We start from the raw sequence: 17,805 nt of genomic DNA, 5'->3' as shown, positions 1-17,805 counted from the left end.
AAGCGCGTATATAAGTTCTAAATTCGACAAGTTTATTCAACTCGATACGTGGTGCGTGCGATACGGTACTTCGCCGGCTTCTATTCTAGAGGGAATGAGTTTGATACTACCCGGAAGCGTTCTTTTTTCTTTAACTAAATTTTGACCCGAAGTGCATTTTTGTAGTCAATTTTTAATTTCAGTTGCCTACAGCCCAATTTCTTATGTCTTTTCAAATGTGAGTAATAAAGTTAGAATTTTTTAAATTGGCGGGAATTTGAGAATTTCTCTGGGTTATTTTCCGTTTGTGGCCGTGCTACCGTAACTACTGATATATAGCCTACTACATAATTTTTCATTCAGGCACGTTTTAAACCTTTCAAGGGTTTGCCACCTTTTCCCGTTCATTAACGTGCTGGTAGGTCTATATCGATTTTTGTAGTTAGTATCTTTTTTGTCCCGGACGCGTTAATGACAAAAATAAAATGATTGATTGATGTGACCGTGTGTGCCGAACGAAGCATTACACTTTTGCTCTCAACAAGTTAGATATATACAATGCTTCTTTTAAAAAAATGGTAATAGTATGTAAATGTAATGCAACTCAAATTAAAAATTGACTACAAAATGCACTTTGGGTCAAAATTTAGTTAAAAAAAGAAAAGAATGCTTCCGGGTAGTACCGAACTCATTCCCTCTAGAATAGGAGTCGGCGAAGTATCGCACGCGCCACGGATCAAGTTGAATAAAATTGTCGAATTTAGAACTTATATACGTGCTTTGTAAGAGAGAAAAAAAAAGGTGCCTGTATAGTGATGTCATGACCGGTCAAATAGTGTTTCAGATTCAAAGACCGGCGCCGGTCAAATAGCCACTGCCAAAAGATTACTAGGCATGGCTGCTGCAACTGTCTTCAAAATGAGAAAATATTAGGTAGCCTACACAGTTTTAAAAAAACAAGCTGTGACCCTAACTAGAGAGTATATCTGCCATATCTGGTGCTACGCCTTGCCCACGAGTAGCCAGGGAGTAACGACATTTGAGATGCAACTCCATTTTACCTCAGAGTGAAACCTCTGCCGTCAGTTGCAGTTTATAGGCCTAGTCAATGCCCAGGACTGTTAAAAAGTGAGAACTAAATAATTGAGTGGTTTATCCAGCTGTGGTGATAAAACTTGTGGTAGGCTGATCTTTCGTGTGTGACCAGCGTGAATAATTTGAGCAGCAGGTCCAGGGTGGTAAACGATAGACCCTCAGCCCTGGCCAAAGATCAAGAAGGAAAAATCCCCATTAGGCTACAGGAAGAGGACCAGTACTTATTACTGGTATTATTCGTGACAACGTCTCATAATACATGTTTTAAACCAATTTAGGTTTTTTCATGCTTTCCTGAGCATGTGTTGTATTTCATTTCATTGAATAACTTGATACTTGGATATTATCCTTGTGCATTTATGATGTGCCGGGAGACAACTGGCGGCTGGGAGACAACTTGCCCATCTCAGTGGGATTAGTGGAACTGATTACAACATATTTTAAAGAAGATTGCTCAGCGATTTATCAATGCTTTGAGGTAACGTACATCTATTATTATTTACTTGCAAACACAGATTTTTTAATACCCAACCTTCCCATTCCCGGAAGAACATCCGACACATACTTTGCAAATTTATATATAGCTTATATATAACTTGTGTGATATGAACACCATGCTACTACTGCTAATAAATTCTATTTCATTGCCTTCTTAGCGATAAGAGTGCGGCTATATGAGTGTTTGACAATGTTTGTATTATTTTCAATATCTTAAAAATGTTGAATTCAATTTGTAGGATTCAGCTATCTCCCAGTTTGAAGAAACTCGTGTACCAGCATCCAATAATTGTGTGTTTTGGTAAGTTGTGAATGAGCGTTTGTACAATTTTGACTGATGTACAAGTGAACTTTTGAATTGCTCACCTAAATATGAAGTTGGTAAATGTAAATATGCACTAATTTCAGTCTTCGTAGTTTCATTTGTGCCTCATTGCATCTGCAGGGCCCACTCTTGCCAGTGCAGTGAAGTTTCTCGTATTCATCGAAGGCAACCTTGCAATGGAAACCAAGTCGTTTTTTTGTAGCGCTGGCTTACTTCTTCTGCTCATATTACGTCTTTGCAATGTCATATCCAGATAGTGCAGCTGCAAGTCTGGAGTTTATACAGAGGTATGTAAACCTGTAATGTGTTTAATTGTTTATGTATGAGCTAAGGAATAACAATAATGGAACTCCCTCCTTCACAAAGTCATTCATACCAGTGACAAGCTGGTCTGGAGTGGGATTCAAATCCACGAAGTTCTTGACAGTGTCTCTCTACTGCAGCTAGTAAGAACTGCACCCATTACCGGAGGGATTGCGTCTTAGACCACTCGGCCATCCAGACTGATTATTAGAGGTGTTAAACTGTTAATACTAGTTATGTACGCAAGTTCCAAGCCACAACTCCAGAGGATGACGATTATTCTAAGGTTTGTGGAAGTGACAACGAATTCTGATCAATTTGAAGGTTTCACTACACGATGGTATTGTGGTGTAGTTACAAACATTGCTAAATATCACAGTCAAATTTGAAAAGATCCACTGATATAACTTGTGTTGTTTCCTCAGATACTTTGCTCGCATTGGGGTCATCCGTCATGACAAGAAAAAGTGGGATGTGCACCCTAAAGTACTCCGACTGTGCAACGAGGCCATGCTTCGGCAGGGATGTTTGTTATGAAGATTGAAGCAAGTCAAGAAATTCACTGTTCAGTCGCTGCTGCTTCATGCTTCGCCGAAATATAGCCTCGGCTGAACTCTGCAGTTAAAAAAGCGAATTCACGTGTTCGTGAAACATCAAACAAATAGCTATACTTGTAACATCTTGAGAAATATATTGTAAAACATTGTCGCCAGTGAGGTCTGCTGTACACAATAAATTTATATCTGCAAATGCACGTGTGTAATATTTACTTGTAGAGAAAGTCATTTTACTCTCATAATGCCGTTTGTCACAAAAACTATTCGGAAAGTTATTTTGCTGCCTGTCCAGAGCAGTAATGTTACTGATCAGAAACATTTAAAAAATGACTATCCGGAGCAGTAATTCTACTGATCAGAAACATTTAAAAAATGACTATCCAGACCAGTAATTTTACTGATCAGAAACATTTAAAAAATGACTATCCAGAGCAGTAATTTTACTAATCAGAAACATTTAAAAAATGACTATCCAGAGCAGTATTTTTACTGATCAGAAACATTAAAAATATGACTGTCAACGGAAGTAAAAATACTTCCATTACAGTAAATAAAATTACTACTTAGGAAGTTATTTTGCTGCCTGTCCAAAGGACAGTAAAATTTTTTAACAGTGTAGTGTTGAGACGATTTTGCTTGAAAATTCCTCTTTGACGTTAGTAACCTGAAATTTTTAGCAGATCTTGGACTTAGTGGTTAGGTAATCACGGAAATTTGTGAGTTAGTAGTGTTAAAAGCTTCTTGTAGTCTATTCAGATAAAAAAAAAATAAGAATTTAAAATTGTCTCAAATTTTAAGAAATCTCTGTGAAAAGAAAAAAAAAAGCTTAGGTGACGTGTATAGTATAAGGAGGCAGGAGTTTAACAACAAACATTAACATTACGACATTACTAAAGGGATTATGAAAAGCAAGAAATTGTGAAATAGTTTTGAGCATTGCTCTATAATATTTAAGTGGCTTCAGTGCCTTTATTGGCCTTTGGCGTGCAGCTATCATCTTGCTTGTGAAAATTTTTTTCTTTCAAGTAGAGTACAATATTCCACGCTTCATCGAAGTCGTCACTTCTTGCTGCACGCGCGTTATGCACTTTGACCTCTGAGACAATTTTAATTAACATCCAGTCTTCTCAAACTATTCAGAGCAAACGATGCAAATCTTGCAGGAAAATCAAGCATTCTATTCCAGCAAACTGTAAAAAATGCTCACGCAGACATGAGCATTGAGAAATATATTGCCCACATAATAATATTTGCTCAATTCGCCCTTAGTTTAGAACTTTTGTACCTTATATTCAATTATTGGGACGTTTTACATGCCTCGAAGAAGATTGTGAGTCACTGTTGTATTTCCAGACGTTTAATATAAAATAAACAATAATAATTGTAGCGATAGCCAACCAAGTGAGAAAACCATTTACTTCTTGTACTTACTGATTCAGTGTATAAAAGCAACGCAATATTTAGTAAGAAAGAAACGCAAAACAATCAACTAAGGAACGTGGTACAGAACGCTCAATTGAATACACGCGCAGTGCGGTGGTAATCAATTCCAACGTCTGTACCAAAAAACGCTGAATGTGATTATGTAGTGAGGCAGGTCACAAGTTTACATAAAATCAACGTAAATAAAATGACGACTATAACAACTCCCCCGATAATTTTTATACACAAAGAAAAATATGAATAAGACACCGAATTAAACAATAAAACTCAAAGTCGGAAACGAGCCGGAGGTCTGCGGCGACAGTTCGACCTTCGTGGGTTGTGTGGCCCGAATTTCGGTACAGTCGGTGTGTCGTCCGAATCCGTTCGAGCTGAGGTGGAGACAGGGGAGGAGTCGACTGTTGGTGCAGGAGTTTCTCCCGGCACCTGGTCCTCCGATGATGCATAGCGAGGTTGCAGTTGGTCCATATGGCGCCACCACGTCGGACCATGTGGCAGCAGACGTACCAGGAAGATTCGGCTACCCTGTCGCTTAATCACCTCGGCTGGAACACGAGGATCCTGGCTCCGTCGTGGAGTGAATGATAGCGCGTAACAGGGATCTCCCGGTTTGAAATGTCGTTTTGTACTTTCGGAGGCGTCCGCGTTGTGAGGGTTTTGTCTTGGTACTACTTGAGACGATGTGGGGAGAAGCGTGTCGATCTTGGTTCGAATCTGACGATTGTTGAGTAATTGGCTTGGAGAGTAGCCACTCGGAGTGGGCGTGCGTCGATACTGCTGTAGGAACTCCAAGACGGCTTGTTTCGGAGGCAGGGAAGATTTGCGAAGTGCTTGCTTGAACGTACGTACGAGGCGCTCCGCCGCTCCATTGGTTTCCGGATGGTAAGGGGCACCCGTGATGTGTACCATACCCCTCTCCTTAAAGTAGTAGCATTATCGGTAACTATAGTATGGGGATAGCCGAAATAAGCAAAATCTTCTTCTAGCAGGTTGATAGTAGTTGTTGACGATAAGGAAGTAGCATAAATACACGGGTATTTAGAAAAAGCATCAATGCTGAGTAACCAATGGTAACCCATGAATTCTACCGCATGATCTATGTGTAAGCGACTCCACGGTGCTTCTGGAACCGTCCATGATTGGACCTGGTTTTAGATTGCGGTTGATATTCGCCACAGGTACTGCATTTATGACAAAGTTCCGCTATGTCTCGGTCAATGTTTGGCCAGTAGACGGATGTTCTTGCCAACTGTTTCATTCTTTCAATGCCAAAATGTCCTTCATGAAGCAATTGAAGGACGGAAGGACGAAGTTTGGACGGGATGACCACTCTGGAACCGTAAAGTAGACATCCGTAACAAGTAGAAAGAGAGTCTGCATACTTACGAAACGGTTCGACCGGGTCTTGTGGGGAAGACTTGGCCGGCCATCCTTCATGAATGAAACGCATTACCGTGGAAATGGTAGGATCTTTAGAAGATTCTTTACGCAGTGAGGCAGCATTTGGGGTCTGGACCTGCAAATCTAAAGCATCGATAGCGCAGACGATATCAATGTCATCCGCACTTTCCTCTTCATCGAAGACTTTATCCCCTCCTGCTGGTAAGCGACTCAAAGCATCAGCGTTTTGATGATCCTTCGTCTTCCTGTACTCAATAGTGTATGTAAATTGCGACAAAAAGAGTGCCCAACGAGCCAAACGATTTGCTGCCAAAGAAGGTGTCGATTTGGTCGGGCCAAAAAGACTAAGCAATGGTTTATGATCTGTGACCAAAATGAATGATCTACCAAAAAGATACTGATAGAATTTCTTTAGCGCAAAAATTATCGACAAAGCCTCTTTCTGAATTTGACTATAGTTTCTCTGCGAAGCTGTTAATATCTTTGAAACGTTTGCTATAGGCCGTTCTGTGCCATCTGGGTCACGGTGAAACAAAGTAGCACCAATGCCCACACTAGAAGCATCACATGCGATACCTACCGGAAGTGACGCATTGAAATGTGTAAGAACCTCATCAGTAGAAAGATAATGCTTCAGCTGAACAAAGGAGTTTTCCTCTTGTTTTCCCCATCTCCAAGGAATATCCTTTTTCGTGAGATGGTATAGTGGTTCTGCTACTGTGGAAGCGTTCAACGGTAGAAACTTCGAGTAAAATTGTAAGGAACCTAAAAATGAACGAAGAGAAGATACGTCAGTGGGGGCAGACATCTCCAGTATGGCGTTTACCTTAGGACCTTTGGAGATGCCCTGCCTGGACAAAATGTGTCCGAGATACTCTACCTGAGGTTGTGCAAACTTACACTTGTCTTTCCTACACCTCAGGCCTTTTGAGTGAAGTCGATCGAGGAGCCGTCTAAGATTCCGGAGATGCTCCTCAGCAGTAGTGCCACTGACAAGAATGTCGTCTAGGTAGACTGCGACCCCTGGAAGGTCGGCTGTAAGGTCGTCCATGATCTTCTGAAAATAACCTGGAGCAGAAGATATGCCAAAAGGTAAAACATTTTGTAAAAGTACGCCACGGTGAGTGCTTAATGCGAGTCGTTTTCGACTGTCAGGACCAAGTCGAATCTGATTGTAGGCATCAGCCAAGTCTATCTTGCTGAAACCATACCCACCACCCAACTTTTGCATTAAGTCTTTTGGTAAGGGTAACGGGTGACGATGGGTCTCCAGGGAAGGGTTCACCGTGACTGAATAATCGCCACATATGCGTAACTTGGCCTTCGCTTCTGAAGAGTTTGAAGGCTTACGGACTGAAACAACCGGTGTGCCCCAATCGCAAAACTGAACTGGTGTCCATACACCACGTGCAATGCCCGAATCATAGGCTTGTGCTAAGTTCTCCTTTAGCGCAAAAGGTACAGGCCTAGGTTTGAGAAAAACAGGTTTAGCATCAGACTTAAAATCTATGTCTAGTTCATAATTTCGTAAGCACCCGAGTTCAGGCTTAAAAACATCTTTGAACTCGTCATATAAGAGGGAGCATGCTTTCTCCAGACTCTTATCAGGCTTGTCGCATGACTGGATACTCTGTAAAGTAGAATAGTTAGACAGAAGGAATTTATCGATAGAAATTCCTAAAGACGAGATTGCATCACGACCTAGCAAGTTTAGTCCTTTGACTGTCGTGACTACAAAAGGAATATTATCTGACCTTCCCGTGGAAGGACAAGTTACCTGGGCCGTGAAAGAACCCGTGATTGGTACTAGATGCTTGGTAGCAGATTGGAACTGCGACACTGGTGCTTGCAATTGAGGTGCGCCTACCCGAGTCCAGACGTCGTTGGAAAGGAAATTTCCATTTGCAGCAGTGTCCAGTTCTAAGTGTGTGGTTACCGAATTAATGGAGATCAGTACTTCCAACTTTGAATTTCGAGGTTTTCTGCAAGAACTAGAAAGCATGTTAATTTCCTCGATACAATTTACCTTAGAAGGTTTGAACTGTCTAGCTTTCTTTCCACAAACACTCTGTAAGTGTCCCGTAATATTGCAGAAATGGCAAGTGGCTTTCTTTAACCTACAGTCATTGGCGTTGTGGTTGGAATTACCACAGCGATAGCATTCTTTAGTTTTAGAAGAAAAAAAAGTACCTGTAAGTTGCCTAGTTTTTGGAGGTTTGCTGATGGTCCTTACTTTCGCAACTGGTGCTGGTGGAGTGCCGTAAACAGTTTCTTTGGCCACCTTGGCTGCCTCTTCGGTTTCTGATGCAACCTCTACCGCACGTTTGAAAGTAAGTTCATCAGCTCTGATTTGAATAACGCCTTAAGCACCGCCTCGTTACCTATTGAACAAATAAAACGAGTACGTAAAGCTTCGTCCAATGGATTTGAAATGGACGAGAAGTCACAGGTGGCAACTGCCTGGCGTATGCGGATGGCTAGTTCTTGAGCTGTTTCACCGGGCTTGCACTTCATTTCGCTCCAGAAACGGAATCGCTCCCTCACGATGAAGCGTTTTGGGTCGAATTGTTGAGCCATGTAATTTGTAATTTCCGTCATGGTGAGATCGTTGACTTCCTTCGGGTTTGTTTCCTGCGCAGCCAAATTTGTTAACATTTTGTAGATTGTAGGTGATTGATTGGTGAGAAAAACCTGCGGCATTTTGTCTTGTGCGACTGAATGTGCTGCTACAAAAGGTGTTAAACCTCTTCCAATAGTCTGCCCACAGTTCAGTGGTGGCATCGAACGCTACGAACTTAGGTAAAAATACCTGTTGTTGTATTGTTGTTGGCTGTGATCTCGCAGTTTGGGCTCGTATTTTTCGTAGTTGTTCTTGGTGGCGCCTTTCTTGTTCTTCTTGACGTTCCTGGTGACGTTGTTCCTGTCTGGCAATTTGCTCCTTCGTCTGGCGTTCTTGGTTGGCAATTTGTTGTTGCAGGACTTCGATCAGTTTTTCCATGTTTCTAAAATCCTGTAGAAATTCTGTAAAGATCCTGCCGGCGACGCCAGTTAAATGTCTGTTGTATTTCCAGACGTTTAATACAAAATAAACAATAATAATTGTAGCGATAGCCAACCAAGTGAGAAAGCCATTTACCTCTTGTACTTACTGATTCAGTGTATAAAAGCAACGCAATATATAGTAAGAAAGAAACGCAAAACAATCAACTAAGGAACGTGGTACAGAACGCTCAATTGAATACACGCGCAGTGCGGTGGTAATCAATTCCAACGTCTGTACCAGAAAACGCTGAATGTGATTATGTAGTGAGGCAGGTCACAAGTTTACATAAAATCAACGTAAATAAAATGACGACTATAACAGTCACTAATCCCCTTTAGGTTGAGTTACACTGTTTGTGTGCATCAGTCTAGTTCTCACGACTCTGTGAGCCCAACAGTTTGATTTTTTGTACACTTTTGCGTCCCGGTGCCTATTTTAAAAGAATTGAAGATTCGACATATTATTTAAATATTTAGAAAAAAAATCATTTCGCGTTGTAATTTTGAAATTTTTTGTTTCGATGCAAAAATATTCTCTTGAATTCGTGTCAATTCATTTGAAATAAATTTCGTATGTAAGATTTCGCTTTGACTAAAAAAAATCCGTGTTCAAGGGCTCTATTGTAGATGCAGTAGAAAGGTGAGAAACTCTTAACTAAAAAATTTTTAATCAGATTGTTAGCAAATGGCAACACTTGGTCTAATTATTCATCCGAGGCCGTCGGTGCCTGGTTGAGGCAAGAAAATCGAAAAAGAAGAATAGTTTGACTGAAATCGTTCGAATGAAACTGTCTTTGTTTTTCAGAATGCAGGGCTGTGGAGTCGGGGTCGGAGAGATTTTGGCGTGCCCGGAGTCGGAGTCGGCAAGTTATAAACCGAGGAGTCGTAGTCTGAGGTAGCCTACTACACAACCCTGGCAGAATGTAACAAGTCAGGTCGCATCTCTAAGTAGCCATGGGCTACTAATTTTATTTTGTTTTGCAATCCTTTTTTCACTTCGTTATGAATTAAGTTGTGTTATTTAGACACTGAATCTTAAAATACATTTATTGTACATATTTTGTGCTCTTGAATTCGTGCTTTTTCTGCTATAGGGATTCCAATCAGTTTATCTTGGTCCTGGTTACACGACCAAATTTTATTTAAATGGACATTATTGTGTATCACTGTCGTGAACAAAGGTGGGCTACTATTTTTTTGATGGCTACCTGGGATGATTTTCTTTAGAGTTACTCTCACAAGAAGGACAAAATTGCTTGTTCATCTAGCTTTACTATCTTTTCCAACATGCACGTATATTGAACGTAAAACCTCAGAGTGGATTGTAGGGGTAAACCAATCGCGCCAATACCCAACAAAATCATTTAACGTTCAGAGTTCAAGTCATACTGTACATCCAAATTATTTTGACCAAATTTCGGTTGAAATTTTACAACTTAGAATCGAGCTCAGACTTGCTCGAGGTAAGCTTAAGTCTTGCCACGAGGTGTTGGAATTTGCAATATACGATGTAATTTTTATATGTGTTTTGACATAACAGCATCACAAATCAATATCATGCGGTGGAAATGCTGAAACAAATATTTCATATAAAATTGCGCGGTCCAACCATTAGCCCGGGAGCGAAACATGGCTCACAAGTAAAAGCTGCAATGTATGATAAACAATTTTGTTGTTTCAAATGTATGGTTTTTCGAGTGCACTTTTATCTTCAGCTTTAGCGTATTTCCGAATGAGTTAACGCCAAATCGCTTTAATTTTTATTGTAGTGTCAACAGGCAAAGTTGAGTTATTAAGTATTACTGTCTGTGGTTATTAGCGAACTTTGTTGAACTTCTTTGTACAACACATGTCCGTGTGGTTTGAATATCAAAGTGTAGTAAGCACGCAGTCAATATTTGTTTTTGCAAGCATGGAAGTATGAAAAGCTAATCAAAAATATTGTTTTGTTAGCTGAAAAGAGAAAGCTAAGTGCAGATTTTTTTTTATAGTATTAGCTTTCGCTGGGTACTCAAAAAAAGAAGAAAAAAAATCTGCTCAGGTATATATAGGCCAACACAATTTCTTACGGATAGTAAATAGTAGTAACGCCAGTGGAGATAAAATCGAAAATAGTTGCAGTGTAAGACTTTGTAAAGAGAAGACTTGCATAGAATACTACAACTAGGTTCTTTGCAAAATTGTGCTGTTTTTTTGCAGCAACACTAAATGGCAGGATGAAGTTGAGTTTGCAATATCTTGGACATAACTCACACACGTTTTGTTTACCAGGTTTACTTTACGTCAATTAAAAATACCTTGAAGTCAGAATGAAGTTCATGCTGGTTTCAATTGTTTTCATGTGTTTCTGCGTTCACAATAGCATGGAGTTTTTATCCAACAATAGTATGTATTGTTATTATTGAAAAAGGCGGTGCTGCTGAATAGTTTTAGTTAAGACTACGTGTTAATTAAAATTCTCTGTATTTTATTCAGTCTTTTATGAATTGAAGAAGTAAACCATTTTACGATCTTTAAAAAAAAGTAACGAATGCTTAGAGTGCTTTTATGTAATTCAATAACGTTTACTGGCAACAACTACGCATATTCTAGGGCTGGTCAGTAATTTATTGTAACCGTCTTAATAATTTTTTCTTTGTATAAACGTCGTATCCCTAGCATGGACGATCAAATAAACTGGACTCTAATTCTGGCTTGGGAATTTCGAGAAGAGACAAAGTATATAGAATATACAATACAGCATAATGTAATGAAAAATTTTTGACTATTATTGTTAAATTATCACTTCTTTATTTATATTACAACAGAACGTTCATTTCAGGAAAACTCATTTCAGCTTTAAAATCATTGCGGGAAGCTGGCATGAAAAAGCAAAGAAGACACTTTCACAAGCCTTCTTTTATTACGTCTTCTTCAAGCAGTGCAGTTGATATAACAAAATCCCACAGTCTTGCGAGACACTTTTCAAAGAAACAGGTTAGACCCTTATGAGAGTTTGTAAACCTTTTGCAAATTTAGCTTGTTAGGTTACCATTCGCATCGGCCTTGTCGTACTGGATATGTTGAAGGCGATTAAACAATGCCTTTAGTTTAGAGCTTAGAATATGAAACTACAGAAAGTAGACTTAAGAAAGTAGACTTAAATTATTCAAGTAATTGCAATTACAGAGTAAAAATCAAATGCAGTAGATCTCAATAATTTCTACTACCGTCATTTGACTTTAGATTGATAGTACAGTATGAAAACTCGTATCTAAGAAATGCCAATTTGTCAGAGAAGCATTAAAAGATCTTAAGCATAAAATAACATTCATTAAAAATTCTAAAACACAACAATACTATTTTTTAATTTTTAACAACATTTGATTGAGTTTTCGAGTTTATTTTAGCGCGATTTGCGCGAATACTCCTTTTTTTTAAACAACAGCAACATGTATACGCCGCCTCAAACTCTTACCTAACTTGAGTCTGCCAAGTTGTTCTACTATTTAATTATACCCATTGGCTAGCGTGGAAGCTACACCGTTATGGTTAGAGAATCGCAACTGCTCGCTGTACTTGTGAGTGCTCAGCCTTGTGCCTATAGTCGGAAAGAACGCTCCTTTCTTCACAATACCCATGATGTGTTTCTACTCTTTATTTTTTGTTTTTTTAAACAAACTCGACCGCCTGTTAACTGAATAACATCATACAAATTGTTTAAAGGAAATAAAGTTAGTCTTATCTAGCTTATCTTAGATAATATTTTATGATAGTCAGTTTTCCACCGTAAAGTCAGCTTTTTTGAGATGTGGAAAAGCACAAGTAAATGTACAGGGTTATGCCTCACCTGTAAAACCAATTTAAAACGTTGTTTAAATAATTTAAAATAAAAATTTTTTAATAGCTTCTAAACTGAGTAGTATTGATTGCTAAGCCATTGTTTTGCAATCAAGCAAAATAAAATAAATTTCTGTAGACAAAACAATTTGAGTTATCTTAAAGTATAACATTTACAACTTATTTCAAGATTCATCCAATAACAATCAATTGCGCTCCTTATTGCACAAGATTGAGCTCAACGGGCCATTACAGCATAAAGCAATGCTGGAGTTGCAAGAAAAAAAGTGTGAATTTTAATAATTGTATCATAATAATTAATTAATTAATTTAATGACTAAAATAAGAAATATTTTGGATCATTTTTTGGTGGTATACAATTCAAAAATGACGTTTGGAAAGCTCTTGTCCAGCAATAGTATGCTTGGCACAACTAGGTTAGTCCAAACTATTGGTATAAAAATAGTTTAAACAAATTATATCTTATTTAAAATTTGGACCTTTGAAACCTGGTCAAGAGTTTTGAGAAACAAAACCGAATTCTCCCGAAGGTTTGACAACTGAAAAAGTAATAATGTTATGGTTTTATTTATTGTCGCTCTACAACAGCTAAGGTCTTTTAGCGACAGGGCTCATTTTTAATTTGTATCAGGTTTACGATGTTATCACATTATTACCCGACTCATTCTCACTGCGCTGCCGCTATGCAGGATAGAACACAATCGGTACCGTTTTTAAAGTTTTCGGTTTGACTCGACCTGGAATCGATCTCAGATCTACCAGCACCAGAGCCGAAGGCGAAACCACTCGTCCACTGAGCTGGTATCTGAAAAAATACTTTAGAGGGTTTTAAGAACTGATTGCTCATCCCATGGTGCACAGTCAAAAGTGTGACAAGTTAAAATTCGGAAAGCCGTTGGAAAGAAATCACATTTGTGACAGAGTGACCTGGCTAATTTGTCATAGGCTGCTGGACAAATTTTCACACTTTGAATAATAATGAATAATAATAATAATATTTGTCTTTAGAGCATTTTTTAATTTAAAACCACAAAAAAGAATCAAACTTTAATTCGGTTTGTCGCAACTGTAGTCAAAGCTTTGTTAAAGCTTTGTCGAAGAGTTGTCAACAATGCCATGTATAACGGCCGGAATGCTTACGATTACGTAAGCATCATAAGAATGCAAGTTGTCTTTCTCACTATGGGCTACTTAACGCAAAGATATGAAACTAAATCCCGAAGAATTTTTTGCACATTGCACTATCTGAAAATGTTTTAAACAGTGATAACAAGTGCAAACTTTATATGGTTGGTTTTGCTGTCTTTTCATCAACCGTGACATTGTGATATTTCTGTGCCGCTTATGTAACCGCAGCTTTTTTTCCGTGATTCTTTCTATCACAATACTACATAGACTTTTAGCTTAGCATAACTTGTATGATCAAGGAAATGAATGTTTGCTCAATCAGTTAGCTTCTTTGTGGTCAACAGCTGCCGTTAACATTGGTATTCTCAGTCTGATCAAGGGCTAAAACAGTGTTGACAAAACTCATCAATCATAATTGCATTTCAGCTGTCCATTTTTAAAGTTCGCAATAACAAAAAAAATCTCAGTTTTAGTTGTAGCCTACATCTAGCCTACTGCTTGCATTAGTCTTATCTTGACAGTAAATACTACTTTTACGAGATCACTTGCGTTCGTCTGCGGTTTGTTATTTGATGCTAAAAAGCGGCCGGCTCACAGCTGTTTGTCAACTTATACCAACCTGTGTTAAATCTAGGCTATTGATTTTTTGAGGTAGTATTGCTTTTGTTGCACAATGATTCATTAAAGTATGAACACGTTTATGATGATAATATTTTTCTTGCTCAATTTAAATTCAGGATACTCACAACTTTAATAATTTAAATACTTTTACTTTACAGTGACTTGCGTCTATTGCCGGATCGCCATGAAATGCAACAGAAAAGGATCAAATCCTCTATAGGTCACTGTAAATAAAACAGCCATTAAGAAATCATTAATATTTTGAGGAGGATCAAACTTCTCCCACCAGCTATCCGCTTTCAGTTGCAATTTTTCAACTGACACTTAGTCTACTGTAGGCTAAATGAGAAAGAAAACAGAAATGTTTTGTTGCGTTAAAAAACGGCTACAGCATACAATATTATACCTTAAGAACTTTTGACAATGCAAACCTCAACAATATTTCTACCTAAAATATTCAGATTCCACATACTTTTAAGCCCTGTTTGAGAAGCTGCATATGGCTGTTTCAAAGCACCTTTCCACTTGCATCATTAATCAAGTATTTAACTTAACAAACTAACAATCAAAGCTAATGTTCTTATTGCAAATACATGATGTGTTTAACACCAAACTTTAGATGCTTAAACCAATCACATTTGCTGTAAAAAAGTAAATAAATCAACCGTGATACATGCAACAAGCGAAAAGAGGTTTATACAGTTTATCACACATAAAGCAGGTGTAAACAAACTCAATGGGTTGGGTAAGCCTATAAATCTATTTTGTTGGGTTTACGTGGAGGTTAGAAATAAAAATTAAGAAACAGAACAAACAACTCTTTTTTTTCAAAAATGTCACATTTAACAGCAGACATGGGGTTAGCGCATAGCCATATAAAGAAGGTTGAACAATGAAAACTATTAATGCTACAAAAAGTGCTCAATGCTAAGCAAAAAAGCAAAGCAGAGCGAACTAAATCAAATATAGTTATTATTATTTAAACCCTTGACAGCCTGTTTCACCTAAAGGAAGATCATCAGAAGGTCCTTATTCAAATAGAATCTAATAAAGAAGGTTATGGGTTAGCGTAATCAATTTCAAGCAGAAAAGCCTAGATATAGACTACTAGATAGTCTACTAATTATGATTGAATTCCTTGAGGACAAACCTAATCCCAAACACCGATTATGTCAGAACAAGTTAAAGATATATTTAGTTTAATCATGAAATGGAAAAATGTCAAAATCAGTTTATATTTCTATTGCATACATAAGTATTTATTTTTTCCACTCCCTTTGGGTCAAAATAAAACTTTTAATTTTTTTGTCAAGTTTGGAAGGTACCGGTAGGGGATTTTCTACCTCGTTAAATTAAAATTACAATATTCAAATCAAATGGATCTCATCATTCAGATTGAAATCCTTTTTGTTTCTTGAATGCTGTAAACATTTTATACGCTGTTGCAATTAATAACATTGAAACGGGATGTTTTGTTTTGGAGATAGCATCACTAAAAATATAAGCTCATCGACATACCGCTTGAAACACCCACTAATGCAAGATTACTGTCAAGCATATAAACTTTAATGCATAAATTGCAATGTTTGTTTGCAAAATAAATGCATTTGCCGACCACCAAAAATGCTCACAGACGACCCTTGAGATTTCGTTGTTTCCACGTTAGGGTTAAATCAGTTCGTTACGCATTGGTTGTGGCTCACACAGGTGGCAACTAGTCCAAAGTTGGTCATTGGTTTTTAAACAATTTTAACAGTTAAATTTTATTGTAAATTTGTTGTTTTTTTGTTTTGGCCAAACCCTTATTTTTCATCCGGTTACAAAAACGGCTACCGATGATATCAAATTTCAACAAATAGCTTTTAAACCTTTTTGCACGAGGTTTGTTTTTCTATTTAACAACCCTTTCCTAGTTATCCTAGGCATTGTTCAATGTTCATATATACCTTTGTTAACACTAGAATAAGCTTTAATTATAAAAAAGTTAAATGAGTAATGTGCTTGGATCTACTTTGGCATATTGCGACCTTTTCTACGTTTCTGAAGGTCGCATAAAAATTTTACTAAAATTACTGAAAACACACGTGCACTATACCGCGTATTAGGTTAATGAAATGTACAGCTAAATGACCGAGCGAGCAGATTTTGCAAAATCAGAGATATTTACCTGTTGTTTTGCGTTTGATTGTGAGGTAAGCAAGTGACTTCATGCTTCGCCTAGATCTGCTACTGCTTTTAGTCAGTGTTGTAATTTTTGAACATCTGAACATTTGTGACCAGTGTGAACATGTGTGAACATTAGTGAACATTTGTGACTTGTTGATCTTTTCTATTATTCTTTGTTGCTTGCTGCTTCGTCTTACAGTAGCTCAAATACATTCTACACTAAACTGTAACTATACATTGCATGAAATCTTGTTTAGCTGTAAATGCATTTAGCTTATCTATGCTATGATATCACATAAAGGAATTTCGAAATGCGAATAAAATGTTTAATAAATATACTAATACCATGATACAGTATCACATTCCTAATAAAGACCATGCCGCTTCGAAATGCTTGTGCTAAGACAATAGTATATTAAAATTCATTTAAGAAGTTCATTCATCATAATGAAAAAAGAAATACAAGTAGCCTAATCAGGTAAATTGAAATGTATTTTGTTTTCTGTTACCGTTATAAAAATAATATCGACAAATCAACAATTTTAGCAGTCTGCGTAAGAGATGGGAAACTGCTGCTGCCATTTTGCGTTTTCTAGAAAGGAATTGCAATGAGATTGTGCTGTGTTTTTACTTCAGAACTAGCACACCGGTCAAGTTGGTGGTAAAGTGTTTGTTTTTCAAGATATTATCTACAAAAGAGCGCATCTTTATCTGATTTACCGCCCAGTCTACGAAATGGTATAAAATACGTGATTTAGCAAAATAATTGCTGAAGGCTATACATACACTAAGACCTCTGCAAAAATCAAAGATACTCTATTTCTTCACTTATAGTCTTAAGTGACTGGAAAAAAAAGAATGTCCAAAATCATTAATCCGGTTTTGCGAGTGTTAATGGCAAAACATTAAACCTAAAGAAACAGCAAGTTCACTAAAAAGTATTGAAAGAAAGAAAAAAATGCATTGATGTGCAAGTTTACAAAAGGTCTAGTCAATGCAAATGTGGGAAAAAGGCAATTATAGGCTATACAGATTCCAAACAATTATTTCGGCTCGGCTGGTCAATTTGTTTGTAGACCTTGTAAATGTACAAAGAGCAGGGCATGTTTTCAGATTTATCAAAATTTTTAAACCTCATTTGGAAACATTGTTTTCGACAACGGTATGGCCTTAAATCTCAGAACTTAGTCTTGCAATGGCAAAGAAAAAACATTATGACCTGAGCAATACATGACCTTTAAGAACACCTTTAAGAGTATGATATTACCTCGAGCAGTGGCGTATGCAGGAAACTTTTATAGGAGAAGGAAGTTGCAACAACTGTTTTGTATGAGGCTACGTAAAACGATCGTTACCTACTTTTACACAACAAAAACGAACGTAGACAGGCGTATGATTAGTCACAGA

At 37.6% G+C, this 17,805-nt stretch overlaps 1 protein-coding gene and 1 long non-coding RNA gene across 2 annotated transcripts; both read left to right on the top strand.

Annotated features, from left to right (window-relative positions):
- The first annotated feature begins 1,384 nt into the window (after positions 1 to 1,384).
- Positions 1,385 to 3,089, top strand: LOC145783715 (uncharacterized). The gene is made up of 4 exons (XR_014290936.1): positions 1,385 to 1,552; positions 1,812 to 1,873; positions 2,018 to 2,184; positions 2,626 to 3,089. It is a non-coding gene; the product is annotated as an uncharacterized LOC145783715 (long non-coding RNA).
- Positions 3,090 to 10,913: 7,824 nt separating this feature from the next.
- Positions 10,914 to 16,920, top strand: LOC145783421 (uncharacterized). Its single transcript, XM_082595295.1, has 4 exons — positions 10,914 to 11,028; positions 11,465 to 11,619; positions 12,653 to 12,749; positions 14,391 to 16,920. Exons 1-4 carry the CDS (start codon positions 10,953 to 10,955, stop codon positions 14,450 to 14,452), a joined length of 390 nt encoding a protein of 129 aa, XP_082451421.1. The 5' UTR covers positions 10,914 to 10,952; the 3' UTR covers positions 14,453 to 16,920.
- The last annotated feature ends 885 nt before the right edge of the window (positions 16,921 to 17,805 follow it).

The sequence above is a fragment of the Aplidium turbinatum genome, chromosome 14 (genome assembly GCF_918807975.1).
Source record: "Aplidium turbinatum chromosome 14, kaAplTurb1.1, whole genome shotgun sequence".
NCBI classification, from domain to species: Eukaryota; Metazoa; Chordata; class Ascidiacea; order Aplousobranchia; family Polyclinidae; genus Aplidium; species Aplidium turbinatum.
Note: the sequence above shows the minus strand (reverse complement) of the source record. Positions and strands in the feature narration are given on the sequence as shown.

Excerpts from the sequence above, each read along its gene's own strand:
- LOC145783421 (XM_082595295.1), top strand. The coding sequence starts at position 10,953 with ATGAAGTTCATGCTGGTTTCAATTGTTTTCATGTGTTTCTGCGTTCAC. Across the intron at positions 11,029-11,464 it reads GGAGTTTTTATCCAACAATA|GAAAACTCATTTCAGCTTTA; the intron begins GTATGTATTGTT and ends CGTTCATTTCAG. Across the intron at positions 12,750-14,390 it reads CTGGAGTTGCAAGAAAAAAA|TGACTTGCGTCTATTGCCGG; the intron begins GTGTGAATTTTA and ends TTTACTTTACAG.